Source organism: Sander vitreus, chromosome 13 (assembly GCF_031162955.1).
Source record: "Sander vitreus isolate 19-12246 chromosome 13, sanVit1, whole genome shotgun sequence".
Classification (NCBI taxonomy): Eukaryota; Metazoa; Chordata; class Actinopteri; order Perciformes; family Percidae; genus Sander; species Sander vitreus.
This window is the reverse complement of record NC_135867.1, coordinates 29496915-29515934: the sequence shown is the minus strand read 5'-3', so window position 1 is coordinate 29515934 and position 19020 is coordinate 29496915. Positions and strand designations below refer to the sequence as shown.

The window sequence follows — 19020 nt, the reverse complement described above, 5'->3', positions numbered from 1 at the left end:
AGGGTTGATGGCTATAATATGGGCTCTGCGGTGGGTAGAGGAGTTAAAACCAGGGAGAGCAGTGATATGCTCAGACTGCATCAATTTTGATGACACTGACGGAAGGAAAGTTTGGAGCCAGCCAGGTCTGATCTCATGGTAGAGCTTTTACAACATTATTCAGAATTGAGCAGGCAGGACAGTCAGTTCCTGTGGGTGCCAGCCCATGTGGGGATAGAGGGGGATGAGCTTGCTGATGGGGCAGGAAAAAGGGCATTAAAAAGGGAGGCTGACTTGAGAGTGAAGTTAGGGTCAACTGAGTGTAGGTCCTTCATTAATAAAAGCATCATGGCTGTGTGGCAGGAGGAGTGGGTGAGGGGAAAGAAGGGGCGGCATTATTACAGCATTTAGAAAAGTGTGATAAAGGGCCATTGTTATTTGGGGAAGGAAAGAAGACATACAGTTATGATGACCAGGCTGAGGCTGGGGCATTGTGGAATGGCATGGGACTTGAAAAAAAAAAAAAGGATCAACATAAGGATAAACATCTACTAATGGAATGCTCTGGATTCACAGAAAAAAAGAGACTGTACGCAGTAGTGAAAAGCCTGGACACAAAACCAATATCATTGAAAAACCTCTTAATCCTACAGAGAACCAACCTAGGACAATTAAAGCTGTCCTAGAATTCATCAAAACAACCGAATTTTCCTATGGAAACAGGATACTAAATGGGAATATATGTTGGCCTGTGGGCGGCAGCAATGTGCCGTAAGGGCATCTAGACTGCCTGAAATTAAAAGAAGAAGAAGAGTCCCTGGTGTTTTTGGATGGATGGCCTGCTCTGGTGGATCTAGCTAGCCTGTCAAAACTGCATTCAACCGAGAGCAACGTGGGATAAAGTCAGTGGAATGTGCCTTAAATCTTGTTGTGTAAAATATATTGGATTACGAGATAAAATGAGTAGCCTGTAACTAATAGCTAATAATATATATATATATATATATATTTTTTTTTTTTACTAACGTTACTTCGATATTAGCAAGGCTACATCAGTAACCTACGAGAAGGCATAGCTAGCTATACTCGCTAATGTAAAACAGTGGTCAATAATAATAATAAACAATTCCAATGTATGGTAACGTTAGATAAAAAAAAAAACTCGTTAGTAACATTACGGTACGTTGGCGTATGGAAAGCATAAGTGTGTCTTTGTCACTATCAGACACTAACTAAGCTAATATGTAACGTTAAGCTGAAAGGTGAATTGGCAAAGTTAGCTACTTCTGTCTTAAACTAGCTACATACAAGTTATTTCAAATTCAAGAATTATTAATTGGTGTGTTGGTGTTTCAGGTGCACAGTAATGTTATATATAGTTTCATTGTCGATGTTTGTTGTTTGTTATTAAGTAGATTTACATTTACCAACTTAATCTCCCGTAAACGGTTCGTTGACAGAGCAGTGAATGCATCACGGTTAGCATACAACTAACAGCTGTCAGCGTGCTAACAGCTAACGTTAACTAACCAGTAACTCACCAGTGCCAACGTTAAATGGCAGGCTAGCAAAACAGCTAACAACAACAACAACAACGAAATTAGCTAAAATTGATTTTGTTATTTGGTTGGTAAAACCGAACATAGAACTAGATTTTCTACTACGATTTTCTTAATCTCTAACGTAAGCCATAACGTTATATTTTCCAGTAGCGTTAACGTTAGCTAAGTGTTAATGTAACATTACATTAGTTTAAAGTTAGCTCTTCTCCCTGCAGTAACGTTACCTTGCTCTGTTCAAAAGCCAGATCACACACGAAACACGGGGTAGGTACACGCTTGTCGGACATAATAGCTAGAAATGTGGTACAGTTTTTGCAGAGGTGCTTTTACGTTGTTTCTGGCTCAATTCTGGCTACAGCTGATGTACTAGCTAAATGTCCCTTGATATCAATGATAGCTCAAATTTCAGTTAAGACTCACACTGTTTGCCGTCGAATAATTGTATTGGTGTAGGACGGCATTATATGAGCCGATGTTAAATGTTGACATCTTAACTGCCGTACAATGTGTTTTATATATGCTGACACGGAATATGATCCGACCATAGCCATCCATAAGTAAGTTATGTTTTCACGTGCGGCTAAATAATGCAGATTAGCGTGACCAGTGTTACATTTTTATGTTTATAAATAAGTTTTTTTAGTAGTTTAGTAAGATGTTTCGTCCATATGAGTGGACAGCAAAGAGGCAAGCAATGACTCAATTTTATCCATCTGTTAAGATGTCACCATTAGATAACAATTACCATAAACTAGGGCTGGACATTATATCGATATTGTATGCTAGATATCATCATACATTTTGGACTTCAATATTGCAGAATGACCCAAGTGTTGTCTTTTCCTGGTTTTAAAGGGTACATTCCAGTAAAGTGATGTAATTTGCTGACTGTTCAAGCTGTTCTATTATTTGCCTTTACCCACTTAGTCATTGTATCCACATTACTAATGATTATTTATCAAAAATCTCATTGTGTAAATATTTTGTCAAAGCATCAATATCGGCGAAATATTGAAATTGATGTATTTCGTTAAAAATAATGTAATATTTGATTTTCTCCATATCGCCCAGCTCACCATAACTAAGAGTGTTATGTTGTTATACTTAAATACTTCATTTTAATGTGTTTCATATTTCTGCTATTTAAATGTTGTTATTTCTGTTTTTAGTGTGTCTGTTAAAGGAAAGGTGATTAAATTTAAGACCTTAAGTCAGGGGTGATCTCTGTTACATTTATTGTTATGATTCATATTAGTGAGAGGAGTTCTTGTGTCCTTGTGAAACGTCATCTTTTGTGGCCAGAGCACTGTCTGTTGTAATTTTCAGCCGTAACGGTAAGGTTTAAAGATATAAAGTTAAATATGGTGGTCCAATCTATTTGTCATTACCTCTGTGCTTATTTTATGTACTGTGTTGCTTTGGTAGTGTCTTGGTAAACCATAATTAGTGTTTTAAACAGCAAGTTTTTCCTGGTTCTCCTCCGTAAACATGATGAAATGGACAAGGAGATGGTTAACCTTTCCTTCTACAGCTTTTCAAAGCTAATCCCTGTCACTGTCTTAAGGCCAATGTATGCTTCTGCGTTAAATCAACGCCGTGGGTAGCTACGTAGGTATGTGGAGACACCGACCCTACGGTGGACCCTACGCTGTAGCCTGAGGGGCACCTCTCAACAAAAAAAACTACACGTCACGGCGGCGCACGTCGCTCGGCCGTGGCTTGGTTACGTTGCATTTCCCCCCGAGTCACTTTCGCCTTCCCCATAAAAAAACATGAAATCAAGGAGTGGGTTAACCTTTCCTGCTACAAATTTCCAACACTATGTTTCTAGAGTCGGTACGCCGAAGCTAATCCCCATCACTCTCTCACTTGCTCTACCACACACTTCCCATGTACACACACATGCCGGCCCTGCTATTCTCTTAAAGAGATCGACGCACACACCAACGCACAAATATAAATTACAGACCATTTATGAAGGCTACGGCGGAAACTCTGTGTGAAGCCTCCGCAGATCTGTATTGAGTCTGTACACAAGTTTGAATTTCGCCAACACCCCCAGTCAACATAGTGGCCATCAGTGGAATAGAAACTCCTGGCCCGTCATGTGATGCCTTCTGGCCCAAAAAGACTTTTCCCATAGACTTACAAGAGACATCTGTGGCTAATTTTCTTTGAGCATCGCAACCCCCACAAAATTACTTGTTGACTATCAGAATTTGATCCATTCGGTCCGTTGACATTTGGAAAGTCTAGAAGAGTTGCATGATTAAATCATTTAATCCCCATTCAAGTTAGCGCAGTGCCAAACCAGAAGTAGCCAGCTTGGCCGGCGGAGGTCTCACCTTACACGGCAGTGGCCCGTGGTGAGGGAAGAGGCGAGGGAGAGCAGCGTCTGATAGGGCAGAGAGCTACCGTCTCTCTTTGACAGACTTGTAAATAAATTATAACATGTATATACATTAGATTTAACATTTGGTTCATAATTATTATTTGGTGTATTTGCTTTTCTCACATAAATATTTTAGATAATTGAGTTTATTGAGAGATATTGAGAGAATAATTGAGATGATAGTGTCAGCTCTAATTCGTTCAGATTCCCGGGGCTGATCTGGCTGGAAAATTTGCTAGCACGCCGTTTGCAAATTACTTAATTAGCTAACATTACGAATCAACCAACGCCAGATACATGCAGCGTAGTTAAGTTAGAGCTTGCTCGCTAACCAGGCACTTACCACTTAAATATAATTTAATTCTGTGGGAAACAGAGCGGCTATTTCATTAGAATTACATGACATAAATTACTAAACGCTTCTAAACGTAATGAAACTTTAATACATTACCTGTGAACATTAATTTCTGCCTGAGTCATTTTTAATAGGCAATATGGTTGTTTAACAACGAAGGCAACTCTAATGTTCCCACCTACTTCAAGACGTCATCAGTCACTAATTTCGCACCTTATTCTTGCGTTCCTTTTTTTTTGCAAGTACTGATTGAAATTCACCCTCTGTAACTGCTGTTGACTTAAGTCCAATTGCTGTTTTTGAAGATGGTCCTTGATTTTCTTTGTACTGCTTGTTTCATTCAGCAGGTGCTGTTCTGGTTTGATAACCGTAACTAAGACTTGAACAGGCCAAGTGAGAAATCCACTGTTCCCCTCCCCGACCTTCTGTTCCTGACCCTCTCTGAAACACATCTTTCACCATGAATGAAGTTAATGTAGTCAGAGAGGGCTGGCTTCACAAAAGAGGTAAGGGGCATTAGGATCAGTATGGTATTATCATGCAAATAATTTACAGTGAAAGAGTAATGAATGGAAACCCATTGGCTCAATTAGATCAACATTTAGAATGATTAAATATAGATGTCAGATTGAGCTAAAGACTTCATCTTAAATGCCAGTTATTATATGTACTCAAAATTGCATCCCCTTTTGTGACCAAGGTGAATATATCAAAACATGGAGGCCCAGGTATTTTATCCTGAAGAGTGACGGTTCCTTCATTGGCTACAAGGAGAAGCCTGATCTAAACGACCAGACTTCACCACCACTCAACAACTTCTCAGTGGCAGGTCAGTCCTCCTGATGGTAAAACATAACTCTGAAAAATTGCGTTTTCTTGATAACCATCACTTTCTGCTTTTCATAGCTAGTTTGCTGTTTTGAGTTCCATAGAGTTTTATCACCTATGTTAACATCCTCAGCTTCTCATTTTTCATCTCATCTGATCAATCCAATACACATAAAGCTGCCAAAACTGGCCAAAAATGACATTTGAATTAAATTACATTTTATTTATAGTGTCAAATCTCAACAAGATTTATCTCAGGACACTTTACAGATAGAGTGTGGTCTAGACCTACTCTATCATTTACAAATACCCAACAATTTCACCTGCGTGAAGCTGGACTTTATCGTTTGTGCTGTTAAGGGTTTTAAGTAATTCAACTTTACATTTTCTGGCCAGTGACATCAACCAGCCCCCCATTAATGTCCAAATCGCCCCAAAATGGTCTCAATCGTTTGTGCTGATTTGTGCTGTTAAAAAAACATTTGTGCTACTATGTTTTTTAAGTCATAGCGCTTTATAGGTTACACGCGTGACGTCACTCAGCCCCCCATTAATATCCAAATCTCCCCAAAATGGTCTCTTTGCTGCTTCGGTTTTTACGTTATCAGGCTTTATTTGTTACACGGCTACTATTTGCGCAGCAAAGGCTTCTGACACCAGCCATCACTCCCATGAATGGGACATTTTTCCTTACAATAGCCTTAATGTAGCAGAAACGCTTAATGTCAGATAACGTCCATAATAATTGGACTTAAATTTTGGGTTACATTTTTTGACAGTTTTCAGTGGTTATGAGGAGCAATATGAGAGAGACATTTGATGATGATTGATCGTTGTTTAGGTACATTAAACCACATTAAGCCTTTTCATGTTAGGACTTATAAAGGCCATGAGAACCGTGGAGAGTCAACCCACAGCCGCTCCGCTGCCCTGCTGAAAATGTGAAGCGGAAACGCTAAATGTCAGATAACGCCCATAATAATTGCAATTTGGGTTTGATTTTTTGACGTTTTCAGTGGTTATGAGAGAGAAATTTGGTCATCATTGATCATTGTTTAGGTACATTAAACCACGTTAAGCTTTTTCCTCGCCATAGGCGCCAATGATGAAGAAAACGTTAATGTGAGATAACTTCTAGAATCGTTGGATTTCGGTTTAGTTTTTTGACAGGCTTAAGTGTTCATGACTGTTAAGCTTTTTCACGTTAAGCGTTTTAGAATGTCCCGTTCATGGGAGTGATGGCTGGTGTCAGAAGCCTTTACAGCGCAAATAGTAGCCGTGTAACAAGCCTGATAACGTAAAAACTGAAATAGCACAAATGTTTCTTTTAACGGCACAAATCAGCACAAAGGTAGCACAAACGATTGAGACCTTTTTGGAGAGATTTGGACATTAATGGGGGGCTGGGTGACGTCACGTGTGTAACCTATATAGCGTTATAACTTAAAAAACATAGTAGCACAAATGTTTGTTTTAACAGCACAAATCAGCACATGCGTAGCACAAACGATTGAGACCATGTTGGGGAGATTTGGACATTAATGGGGGGCTGGGTGATGTCACTGCCCAGAAAATGTAAAGTTGAATTACTTAAAACCCTTAACAGCACAAACGATAATTTTTACGGCACAAACGTAGCACAAACGAATAGCAGTGTTTTTAATGATTTTTTTATGACATGGGGGGGCCAGCTTCACGCAGGTAATGAGCAAGCATTTGGTACGCGAGGAAAAACTACTTTTTTGGCAGAAACCTCGGACAGACCCAGGCTCAAGGCTCTACATTTGAATGTTCCTTCTAAAAAACACATAGGTTTGAACGATTGGAATATCTATTTTTCACATTATGTCCATAAGATGGCAAACGTATTTACAACGTGATACTACTAATAACTACTTGTGTATTTATTTTAACATAAACATGTCTTTTAAAAGATCAACATACAGTGGTGTGAAAAAGTGTTTGCCCCCTTCCTCATTTCCTGTTCCTTTGCATGTTTGTCACACTTAAGTGTTTCGAACATCAAACCAATTTAAACAAAAGTCAAGGACAACACAAGTAAACACAAAATGCAATTTGTAAATGAAGGTGTTTATTATTAAAGGAGAAAAAAAAATCCAAACCATCATGGCCCTGTGTGAAAAAAGTGATTGCCCCCCTTGTTAAAACATACTATAACTGTGGTTGTCCACACCTGAGTTCAATTTCTCTAGCCACACCCAGGCCTGATTATTGCCACACCTGTTCACAATCAAGGCATCACTTAAATAGGAGCTGCTTGACACAGTAAGGTCCACCAGAAGATCCTTAAAAGCTACACATCATGCCGAGACCCAAAGAAATTCAGGAACAATTGAGAAAGAAAGTAATTGAGATCTATCAGTCTGGAAAGGGTTATAAAGCCATTTCCAAAGCTTTGGGAATCCAGCGAACCACAGTGAGAGCCATTATCCACAAATGGCGAAGACATGGAACAGTGGTGAACCTTCCCAGGAGTGGCCGGCCGCCCAAAATTACCCCAAGAGCGCAGCGGCGACTCATCAAGAGGTCACAAAAGACCCCACAACAACGTCCAAAGAACTGCAGGCCTCACTTGCCTCAGTTAAGGTCAGCGTTCATGCCTCCACCATCAGGAAAAGACTGGGCAAAAATGGCCTGCATGGCAGAGTTCCAAGGAGAAAACCACTGCTGAGCAAAAAGAACATCAAAGCTTGTCTCAATTTCTCCAGAACACATCTTGATGATCCCCAAGACTTTTGGGACAACATTCTGTGGACCGATGAGACAAAAGTGGAACTCTTTGGAAGGTGTGTGTCCAAGTATATCTGGCGTAGAAGGAACACTGCATTTCATAAAAAGAACATTATACCAACTGTAAAATATGGTGGTGGTAGTGTGATGGTCTGGGGCTGTTTTGCTGCTTCAGGACCTGGAAGACTTGCCGTGATAAAAGGAACTATGAATTCTGCTGTCTACCAAGAGATCCTGAAGGAGAATGTCCGACCATCTGTTCGTGTACTCAAGCTGAAACGAACTTGGGTTCTGCAGCAGGACAATGATCCTAAACACACCAGCAAGTCCACCACCGAATGGCTGAAGAAAAACTAAATGAAGACTTTGGAGTGGCCTAGCCAAAGTCCTGACCTGAATCCTATTGAGATGTTGTGGTATGACCTTAAAAAGGCCGTTCATGCTCGAAAACCCTCTAATGTAACTGAATTAGGACAATTCTGCAAAGATGAGTGGGCCAAAATTCCTCCAGGACGCTGTAAAAGCCTCATTGCACGTTATCGCAAACGCTTGGTTGCAGTTGTTGCTGCTAAGGGTGGCCCAACCAGTTATTAGGTTTAGGGGGGCAATCACTTTTTCACACAGGGCCATGATGGTTTGGATTTTTTTTCACCTTTAATAATTAACACCTTCATTTACAAATTGCATTTTGTGTTTACTTGTGTTGTCCTTGACTATTGTTTAAATTGGTTTGATGTTCGAAACACTTAAGTGTGACAAACATGCAAAGGAACAGGAAATGAGGAAGGGGGCAAACACTTTTTCACACCACTGTATACCGACACATAACAAAATAAACTACTGTTTGGTTCTGCCGCTACTGATTCAGGCAAACGCTGTTTGTTGTGGGTATCATAGCAACGTTTGTATCCGTTTTCCCTTTTAGAATGACGAATAGATTACCGCCGCCTGCTGGCATGGAGAGTTAGCCCACTCACGCAGGCGCAGAACGGACGTGGTAGTTGGCCGTCGGCTTTAGTCTTTGCAGTTTGTTTAAGTGCACATTTTTGTACATCTTTTCACACCTGGCACGTTTTTTTCGTGCAATTTTCTGAGCTTTCACATCACGTATAAAAACATCAACCAGTCACAATGTGTTGTTTACTTAAGAGGATTATAATACAAAGAAATGTGAAGAGACTCAACTGTCCGAACCATAGACTGTATAGGTGGCAAACTGTATTACTATTTTCAACCTTGACAAAGAAAGTGTAACCAGAGACATACTTTCCGTTCTTACCTTTACAACAATAAAAAGCCCTAGACATATCTACCAGCTGGAGTATTTTGCTAAAAGGAAAATCAATTACTGCTTTGGCTTCCCGACCGTGATCACACAGAACGGGGGGAGACGGGGCTGGAGTCTCCAGAGCTAATCATTGTCACTCCACTCAGCAGCCAGAGAAATAAGACACGGGACACCTCCGTTGGTTTTCAGGAGCTGCAACATTTGTACTGCACATTCACTTGACATTCCTTACTGCTAAATGTTAATTCTCCTCTGCTCCACTTTCTCTTTCTCGCTTTAGCAGCATCCCCAGGAGGACCTAAAACTGTCCCACCGACATGGTAGATGAGCTGGCGCGATTATTAGAAACTTCCATCGAAAACTGTCGCAAATTCGCATCACTGCTGTGTGAATAGTTTTGATGCAAAATATTCGAAGGCAATTATTTCGCATTTTCATGTCGTCAGTTTGTCACATCTCCGGTGTGTAACAGACTTAAATTTTGTTTTTCACAGAGTGCCAGTTAATGAAGACTGAAAGACCCCGGCCCAACACATTCGTCATTCGTTGCCTACAGTGGACCACTGTCATTGAACGCACCTTTCACGTGGACAGCAATGAGGAGAGGTAAGAACAGGGTAAAATATTATATCAGGCAAGCTGCCATTTTTCTACTAGGGTTGTGTCAAACTATGGTAAAAACGGTTAACTGATTGCTTAAATGGCATTCAGTGGCGTTTCTGTAAAAAACTCCAAAACTTGGTGTATTAGTTGGATGTAATGTCTGACAATATTTGGTATTTTTGCTTCTCAGAGAGGAGTGGATGCGGGCAATCCAGTCAGTGGCAAATAGTCTGAAGTTGCGGGAGCAAGAGGAGGATGAACCAATGGATATGTTCGGCTCACCCAGCGAAAGCAGCCTGGAGGAGATGGAGGTGTTGATGTCCAAGAACCGCTCCAAAGTGGTGAGACGATCAGTTATTAGGGACTTAGAAGATGGTGAGCTCAAGTTTGAGCTGATCCAAAAGACATTTTGGCAATGTGTAGTTTTTTCTTTGCAAAGACATTTGAAAACACAAAAGATGAAGTTGTATTTTGAGATTTTGACATTACAGTACTGTGAAGCCAGCTAAGCAGAACATTAACTGCCTCATGATGTCCAATTGCATGCATTAAAGTGAGACTATTATAGAGTGTTTCACTGATGTTGGCCAAAAATAACAATAACTCAACAAACGTTTATGAGATTTGATCATCATGATTATATGTTCATCAAAATCAGTGGTGTTTGGGGACCTGAAAAAGTACCGTGGCAGCACTGTGTCATCGCAGCAGGCTACCGTGAGAGAAGTAAATAGGGAATGGTTTGTAGGGCTGCAACAACTAATCAACGTAGCAAAATAGTTGCCAACGAATTCAGTCAACGATAAGTCATTGATTAGTTTGATCCAGCCCTGTCTCCCTCTGTGCTGTTTGACCATGTTCGGAAAGCCAAAGCAGGAAAAGCTAACACTAAGCTAATGTAAGCTATTTTATTGAGATTCCTTTTAGCAAAATACTCTTAAGTGAATTTTATACCCTCTGGTAAACAGTTACGCAGACTGTAAATAGACTGTAGTATACGTCTGGGGCTTTTATTATGTTAGGTAAGAACGGAAAGAGTGTCTCTGGTATACACTGCCTCGTATCAATGTTGGAAGTAGTAATGAAGTTTTGCTGTCTATACAGCTTCCTGTTGTTATATTATGATCCTCAACATGATTGATCGATGTCTTTATTTGCGGTGCAAAAGCTCAGGAAAATAGACCTTTTCTGGAGAAAAAAAATGACGTTGCCTTATCAGCATGTCATTTTCACGTTCTGAAAAAATATATTTAAATGCTAATTAATTGCACAAAAAAAACACCCCCATTGTGTAAAAGCCTTTAAAGGAAGTTAATGGTTTTGCTAAGCTGACCTGTCCTGGCATGGGAGAACATCTGCTATGCTAAAGCATCTGAAAAGGATGCACGTTGGCTCTCTTGAGGAACACTCATCTCTGTAAAATTTTGTTATCAGTTTATTATAATGAGCTCTTTTGAACTGGGTTTCAGACACCTTTTTACATTGTTTTCAGATTTTCCTTTAATATATTATTATAAAAAATAGCAATTATAGCCTCTTAAAGTTTTATTTATGTTTTTATTATTTTTTTATTTAAAACTCACAATTAATTTAGATTAGGGAATTATAATTCTGACATCAGTGTTTTTTCCCAGTGGAGAGAGGCAGACTATCTGTACCTGACTCATACAAGGGTCTGGGATGTTAAAGAATCAGTGTGTAGGATTTAGGGGGATGGCAGACTTGGAATATAAACAACTCGTGCAAACAACTTATTATTGCACATTTCAATTTTATGAAAGCTTTTCTGAAAAGATTAGGGAGACGTATGTCTTATTAGTTGTAAAAGAACAACAAACTAACAACAGCAGGAAGTATACAGTAGTAGTACAGTATTCCTCAAGGCCGGGAAAGTATATGTGACTTATGTATGAAACGCTCCTCTCTGGCTAAAGATTTTTTTTATTTTTTGTTTTAGTTGTACAAAGTTTTACAAAATTAGTTAAAATCCTTATCCTTCTCACACCTCGGCCTTGTGTACATTACAGACAATGAGTGACTTTGAGTACCTGAAGCTGCTTGGAAAGGGGACATTTGGGAAGGTGATTCTGGTCAAAGAGAAGTCGACCGGAGTACATTATGCCATGAAAATACTACGCAAAGAGGTCATCATAGCCAAGGTAAGTAATTCAATTCAATTTTATTTATAGTATCAAATTATAACACAAGTTATCTCAAGACACTAGTAGGTCCACATCCCCAACAATTCCAGTAATTCCCCCAAGAGTGTCTGTCTGTCTGTCTGTCTGTCTGTCTGTCTGTCTGTCTGTCCGTCCGTCCGTCCGTCCGTCCGTCCGTCCAATTTATTCAAGCTGTAGTAGTCACCTTTCTCATGCTGTATGTATGTGTGTAAGAAGGGGGGACACTAGAGGGCAGCGTAGTACCGATGGGCTGATTTCCAGTATAGCAATATTATGTCAGACTGGAAATTTTCAGACTTTGACTGTTGAAAATAAAATATATTCCTCCCACTCGTGAAAATGGTACGTTTTCTTTCGCTTTTCTGACATCTTCTTCATGAACCGCTGTTGCTTATGTTGTGGCCGCTTATTTTGTGGCCGCTAGCTCGCCTCAGTGAAGAGTGAGGATGCGTGCATCTCGGGCAATAACGTGAACTGAATAACATGAATAAAATAAACTTTGACCCCAGTCAAGGTCAGATATATATATATATATATATATATATATATATATATATATATATATATATATATATATACATAATATACTTTATTTATTTTTAAAATGTTATATGCAATGTTGTTTAATGTGTTTAAAATCAGACCATTTTTATTGAGCTCTTTCGTAACTCATGTTTTTTTTTTAGAACATGCCCTGCAGGTGACTCATTTGGTCTGTGATGCGGACCAAGGTCTCGCGATCTAATTTTTTTCCACACTCCAGCAAAATGCTTTTTCTTTTCCCAGTGTGTTGTCTCTCTCTGACCACATATTTAAGGCTGGTTGACTCACTGTACATGAAGAATCATACAGATGTTTGTAGAGGTGAACCTGCTCGGCCAGTCTTCACAACCGAACTTGTTGAAATGAAAGTGCAGCGTGCGCCAAGTTACAAAACTTCAGAGGCACATGACCACACACCACAACAACTTGCGGAAACGACAGCTTGGTGACGTCATATGGCTCGCACACCTTGCGACGGGATACCACACTGATCATAAACCTAGCTTCGCTCTCTCTCACACACACACACATGCACACACATGCACACACACATACACAAATTAATTTTGCCAATTTTTTCATCATTGCATAAATTTGTCAAAATGTGCTTTTTACTATTTTGTCTTGCTTTTCAAAGAAAAAACTAATTACAAAACTACAATTTAAAAAATATGTATTTAACACTGAACATGTTTTTGCATTCCAGCTGACATTATGCCAACAAAGCACAAAATTACTTAAAATAAATAAATTAGTAAAATAATTCCCTCTTCTTGAATAGCCTATAACTGAATGCTGAAAGAATGTACCCTGTACGCCTAAAAACATCCCAAAGACGTTTTCATGGGTTTCACCTCACTCACAGAATGTATTATGCTTGAACCTGCATGGCATTTTATCTTGTTCACCATGGGCATTTTCCAGTGTGACTTAGGTCCTCCTGCATTACCGAAGTTTGTACTGTCCCGATGGTGGTCTGTGAACCATGTCTATGGAATGTGTGTACTTGTATATTTCACTTATTTTAGATAGTTTTAAACGTTTTGTCAATGCTAATATGATGTTTTGTACACCAACAGGGCATGAAGCATTTATTCTTTGTTTACGATTAAACTGGGCGTGTTTTCAGTGTTTCTGACAATAATCTGTTTGTTGGCAGGATGAGGTGGCCCATACAGTTACAGAGAGCAGAGTGTTACAAAACACACGACACCCCTTCCTCACGGTAAGAACGATTGGGATCACAACTAACCCACTTTATAGAACTCTACAGGAGGTCAGTTGGTAAATGGAGTGCCATCTGACAAAGAGACTCACTTGAGATTTTTCTTTTCATGAGGTCCTCAGGTCAAATTTGAAAGCTCTCTGTGCTGAGCTATTGTATGATATCACTAGCCACTTGCCTCAGCACTGACAGTTCATATGAGTGTATTGTTCGCACACAGTGTCTTTCAGCCACACTAGTGGCATACTGTAGGTCTAGGGATGGCAGCATAGTCCACCACTTAAATCCGGACTGAAATATCTCAACAACTTTTTAATGGTTTGCCATGACATTTGGTTTAGACATTCATGTTACCCTCACAATTTTTTCTTTAGGTCAAAGCACCTTTGCGCCTTTATGCAGTCTCATAGAGCCAGCTACAGACTCTTAACCCCCTTTCACACATATACTGCAACCCTGAAATTATCTAGACATTACCCGGAGGAGCTGTATGTGAGAACCCAAATTAGTTGAATCAGACATCAAACAGACTTTACACTACAAGCTCCCAAGCACAAGCCATCGGATTGTGTTGTTTTTGCTTTTTGAGCAAAGGCTTTTTGTTGCCTGCCATGCTGTTTTCCCGAATTGCTCTGTGATAATGATGCATCTACAACAAAGCCTATCATTTGACAGACAGCATGACGTTAAAGTCAGAAGCTACTCAACTGATGATGTAAATCATCGACATTTAGGGAGCTGCCCTATTATTTTCTCACTATTCTTTGATGTAAGTAGCCAGTATTCAGCTCAGATAATACATACTTCTGAATTGAAATTTTAAATCCTCCTTGAAGAACAATGAACAATGTAGTTTTTACAACTGGAACTTGCTCATTAGTTTGCAAGTGAGTGCTGGGATAGTGTAATTTGTGAAGAAATCTACCACCTGTAATTTGTGATCATTTTCTTCCTGCAGACACTGAAGTATGCCTTCCAAACCCACGATCGACTCTGTTTTGTTATGGAATATGCCAATGGAGGCGAGGTGAGACCTCACATGCACACGGCACAGTCACATGGAGATACAGTGATGTCCCTTGATTTCAACAGCTTGCTGTGCACAGTCAAACGGCTTCTATAAGAGGTAAGTGTTTGACTCCATCTGCTCTCGCCTCTTTCAGCTCTTCTTCCACCTGTCACGGGAACGAGTGTTCACAGAAGACCGGGCACGCTTCTATGGTGCTGAGATTGTGTCGGCGCTCGAGTACCTCCACTCACGTGACGTTGTTTATCGTGATCTAAAGGTGAATAATCCCATCAGTTCTAATATACAAGGTTTATATCATCACTTCCAAAAAGATGATGTGATGAATTCTCATTTTAGATTTTACTATGATGTTTTAATCAGTTCCATAAAGAAGTAGTCTTTAGTTATAATATAATTTAAGCATACCAAATTAAATTTTTTAGAAGAAACAACAAACATTTTACTTCTGCCGTCTATTAAAATCAGTTTGTGCTGCTGAAAGGAAATGCAACATTGATTTTTAAATGTTATGTCTGAAAGTGATGTCCATTCAACATTGTATGGCCAGAGTTGGTCCTTTCCCTGATATAACAATGAGCAGCAACATAACTTCTAATGCTTCTTTGTTTCATCATATGTAGTTAGTAATAGTAACTCTCAACATGTAATAACTGTGGAAAATATAGGCACACGCTGCAATTGCAGGTTCAAACCCATTGCTTCCATTAGGACTCACTGTATATCCATTCATTACTCAATCAATGTTACACTGAGAACACACTGAATAAGTAATGATTTATGTTACTGCAAACTGCATGCAGAGTGACAGAAGAAGATAGATTCCACAAATATATGCACTTAACTTTGTTTAAGTAAGCAAAGCCACTAGGACAGAGGCTTCCATTCTTAAGTTTGGTGATGTTTGGACATCGATTTATGGCCAAATTGGCACCAGGCCCATGCATGTGATTGAAAAATAGTTTTACACATGTGGGTCGTAATTGTTATGAAACATATCCTGCTGGTTTTGTAAAGATTGGACATTTTTGATTTACAGTCTGATTTGTGTTATGCCACGCCCATTTTTTGCATTTGTAGTCCCCATAATGGTTGATTTGAATGAAACTTTTAGGGTATGCTCCTGGTACGAACTCTATGTGGACATGTACATATATTTGGGTCTAATTATGTGCTCAGACACGCACATTTGAAGTTCATTGGTCAATATCTTGAAAACTAAATAAAAGATATCAACAAGCTTTATGCAACTTTTGATAAGCTTAGAACAGTAGTGATCCCCTGACAATTTGGTAACAATCGGTCCTAGAGTTTAGAAGATATGTCAAAAAATGACTTTTATAGTCGAAGAGGCTTTTTGTGAGCATATTGAGCTGGACATGTGTGTCCAATTTGAACTAAATCGGACTTACGGAGTGACGGTTCTTAGCTTTCTAAAATGACGTTTAGTGTTATTTACAGTGGCACCATGTGGCCAATTGCAGTCATATTTCATGGAAAACACTTGCACATCATTTCCAGTTATTGGAAAACTTGGTAACTTGACGGGGTGGTGGAATTTTTTTTCCCTTCCCGAAACCTAAAACCCAAGGGGAGAAATGCCAGGCGTGGATCAAGCAGTGTGGGAGGCCCCATTCACAACTAAATGTCGACAGGATTAACAAAAACACCTACGTTTGCTCCAAGGCAAGAACACGCTAAGTTGTTGTTAGCTAGCTAGCTAACATTGCTTGGAAATAATGACGGTTCTTTGTTCATAATGCATATATTTGAACTTTACGTTCAAAGATGATTAAAGGCAAGATGGAGGCTCACTAACATAATTTAAAATATATTTCAGCATTTTGTTAATCGCTAAAATATAAGCACGAGAATGTTATCATTGCAAAGTGGTCAGGCTAATGTCTTTTTATGATTTATGGATAAACTGTTTGATTTATAATTATTAGAATTTTTTCAAATTTCACTTCTCCTGCTGTGCATGAACATAGCTGTTCTTCAATTTGTGTGTTTCCCATTTGAATGGTCAGCGTATGAGGTGGCTCACATTATGGCATGACCTAAAGGCTTTAGCTTCAATTTTGATGAAATAATTCTCTAATCGGTTGCATATTATGTCGTGGATATATCCCTCAAATGCATACTGCAGTCCCTTTTGTCTTGCTCTCTCAAATATTTCATCTGTTTGCCAAAAATTACTAATTATCTCCTTGGGAATGTCTGACACCGGTGCATACATACTGTAATAGACGTGCCAGGCATGAAAGCTTGTCAGGCGTAGCAACAGTAACTAGGAGGGCGGGGCTTAGCGAAGGGTCCATTGCGAACTCAGCATTGGTTGCAATGAGGCAAACTTTTGTTTAAATTCAGTTGATGTGTTTAGCTCTGTAGGATGTACGGGTGATTTCTTTAGATTTTTTAAGTTGTAATATGTTGTAATAAGCCACACACTTTAATCATTACCAAATTAATAAATCATTGCAAATATTTGAAAATTACCTATTTTGGATAAAAATGTATTTGCTTGTATAATCGAAATGGATTGATTTGTTGAAATTTCTTTAACAACTTCAGTCCGTAAAAAGTAGCGAAATTTGAAATTTTTAGGGCAAAGATGCAGATGAATTGAGAAATGATGAAATAATATTTGACTCCATGCCTAGCAGTTTTCAAGATAATTGCATTATGGCCTAACTTGATTGTTACAGTGCCACCATGAGGTCAATGAGTGTCATTTTATGTGCCTGACAACTGTGAATTTTGCAACCCGTCTGCCTATTTCGGGGTTTGAACCCTAATATTGTTATTAATAATAAAAATAATAATAAACCGGCACACAGTCAAATTAGTTTAACCCCTTTGGGTATTGAACACTAATTACAATGTGTAAACATAGTAGTGTGCGAAACTTTTTCCTACTTTAAATATTTACACATTACCCAGCTCAAGTTGTTTCCATTCACATGAAATTTTGTAAGTGGATCAAAGTAATCAATAACTCATGTAAATGAGCAGTGAGAGGTAGGCAGTTTGTGTTTTTCAAAAACGAGTTGACCCAATGTATGTTTTAGGGGCTGATATGTTGACACTTAATAAAGACAATGGTGGGCCATCTTTTTGATTTAAATTTTTTGCAAACCAACCTTTTGAGATCTTTGGTGTGATGGTCCAAAAGTAGACTATTTTGACTTTTAAAGATGCACCATACATAAATACCCATTGAAGACTATAAATGTAAATCTCAGTCTTTTCCAAACATAGAGAGCCCAAAGATGGAGAGTTCTTTGACAAATATGACTTATAGGATTTGTTTCCCTCTGGCCACCCCTTAAGAACTACTACAACATGAGTAGAACTTGTTTCCAACACCCAATGCTTACAGAAAGCAGTGTCAATCTGATTTGTATGTCATTTTTCTTTCAGCTGGAGAATCTGATGCTGGATAAAGACGGCCACATCAAAATCACTGATTTTGGCCTTTGTAAGGAAGGCATTACCCCTGACGCTACCATGAAAACCTTCTGTGGTACTCCTGAATATCTGGCACCTGAGGTAAGATACTGAAACTGACTGGCTGGGCATGTGATAAACACAGTTTTTGACCTCTACACAAGCAGTCACACTTTCCCACAGGCTTAGGGCCCTATTTAAACAATCTATAGCGCATGATCTAAAGTACATAGCGCAGTTGCATTTAGGGTGTGTCCAATTCTGCCTTTGAACGTTAAAGGGCGCATATATATATATATTAGGGGTGGAACGGTACATGTATTCGTATTGAACCAAAACGGTACTGGCGTCTCGGTTCGGTACGTGAATTTACACGGAAAATACACGGTATAAAAATAAATAAAACTTGTGTGCAAATGAATTAATGTAATGTGGAACTACTGTAACATCCACGTTTCTTAGGGACACCTAATCTGTAGCCCCGCCTTAGCTCTGAAGCTCCAAAGCTCCGCCTACATGTCGGGTCGGTCCAGTGAGTCCACACGAAGCAAACTAGTCCCTTCCATATACAATCAAACACGGATGTACTGTAGCTGTATCCCTTCTTGCCTGGACCACAAATGGCTTCAAGGCCCATTTGCTTCGCTGTTAGCTCCGCTTTTAGCTCCGCCGTTAGCTGTTAGCTCCGCCGTTAGCTTCGCTGTTTGCTGCTAGCTCCGCGTTTAGCGTGTGAAGCTAACGCCACAATTCGCCAACTGCTCTGTGTAACCGAAGCTGCCCTTTTAACACCCCTGCTCTGTGTATTCACATATGAGAGCAGCGCTTGTCTCCCACATT

At 39.4% G+C, this 19020-nt stretch overlaps 1 protein-coding gene across 6 annotated transcripts in view; it reads left to right on the top strand.

The window, feature by feature from the left end:
* Nucleotides 1-772: 772 nt before the first annotated feature.
* LOC144527403 (RAC-beta serine/threonine-protein kinase-like) overlaps nt 773-19020 on the top strand; it is a 31034-nt gene continuing 12786 nt past the window's right edge. The window contains exons 1-11 of one of the 6 annotated variants that reach the window (XM_078265380.1): nt 799-881; nt 1757-1805; nt 4636-4794; nt 4989-5117; nt 9650-9761; nt 9949-10099; nt 11786-11917; nt 13641-13706; nt 14665-14733; nt 14870-14992; nt 18157-18285. In XM_078265380.1, coding sequence (XP_078121506.1) covers nt 4749-4794; nt 4989-5117; nt 9650-9761; nt 9949-10099; nt 11786-11917; nt 13641-13706; nt 14665-14733; nt 14870-14992; nt 18157-18285 — 957 coding nt within the window. In that variant the 5' untranslated portion in view covers nt 799-881; nt 1757-1805; nt 4636-4748. Of the gene's footprint in view, nt 882-939; nt 1806-4632; nt 4795-4988; nt 5118-9649; nt 9762-9948; nt 10100-11785; nt 11918-13640; nt 13707-14664; nt 14734-14869; nt 14993-18156; nt 18286-19020 lie in introns of those variants that run through there. The other 5 variants (XM_078265377.1, XM_078265375.1, XM_078265379.1 and 2 more) reach the window with 5 other exon arrangements.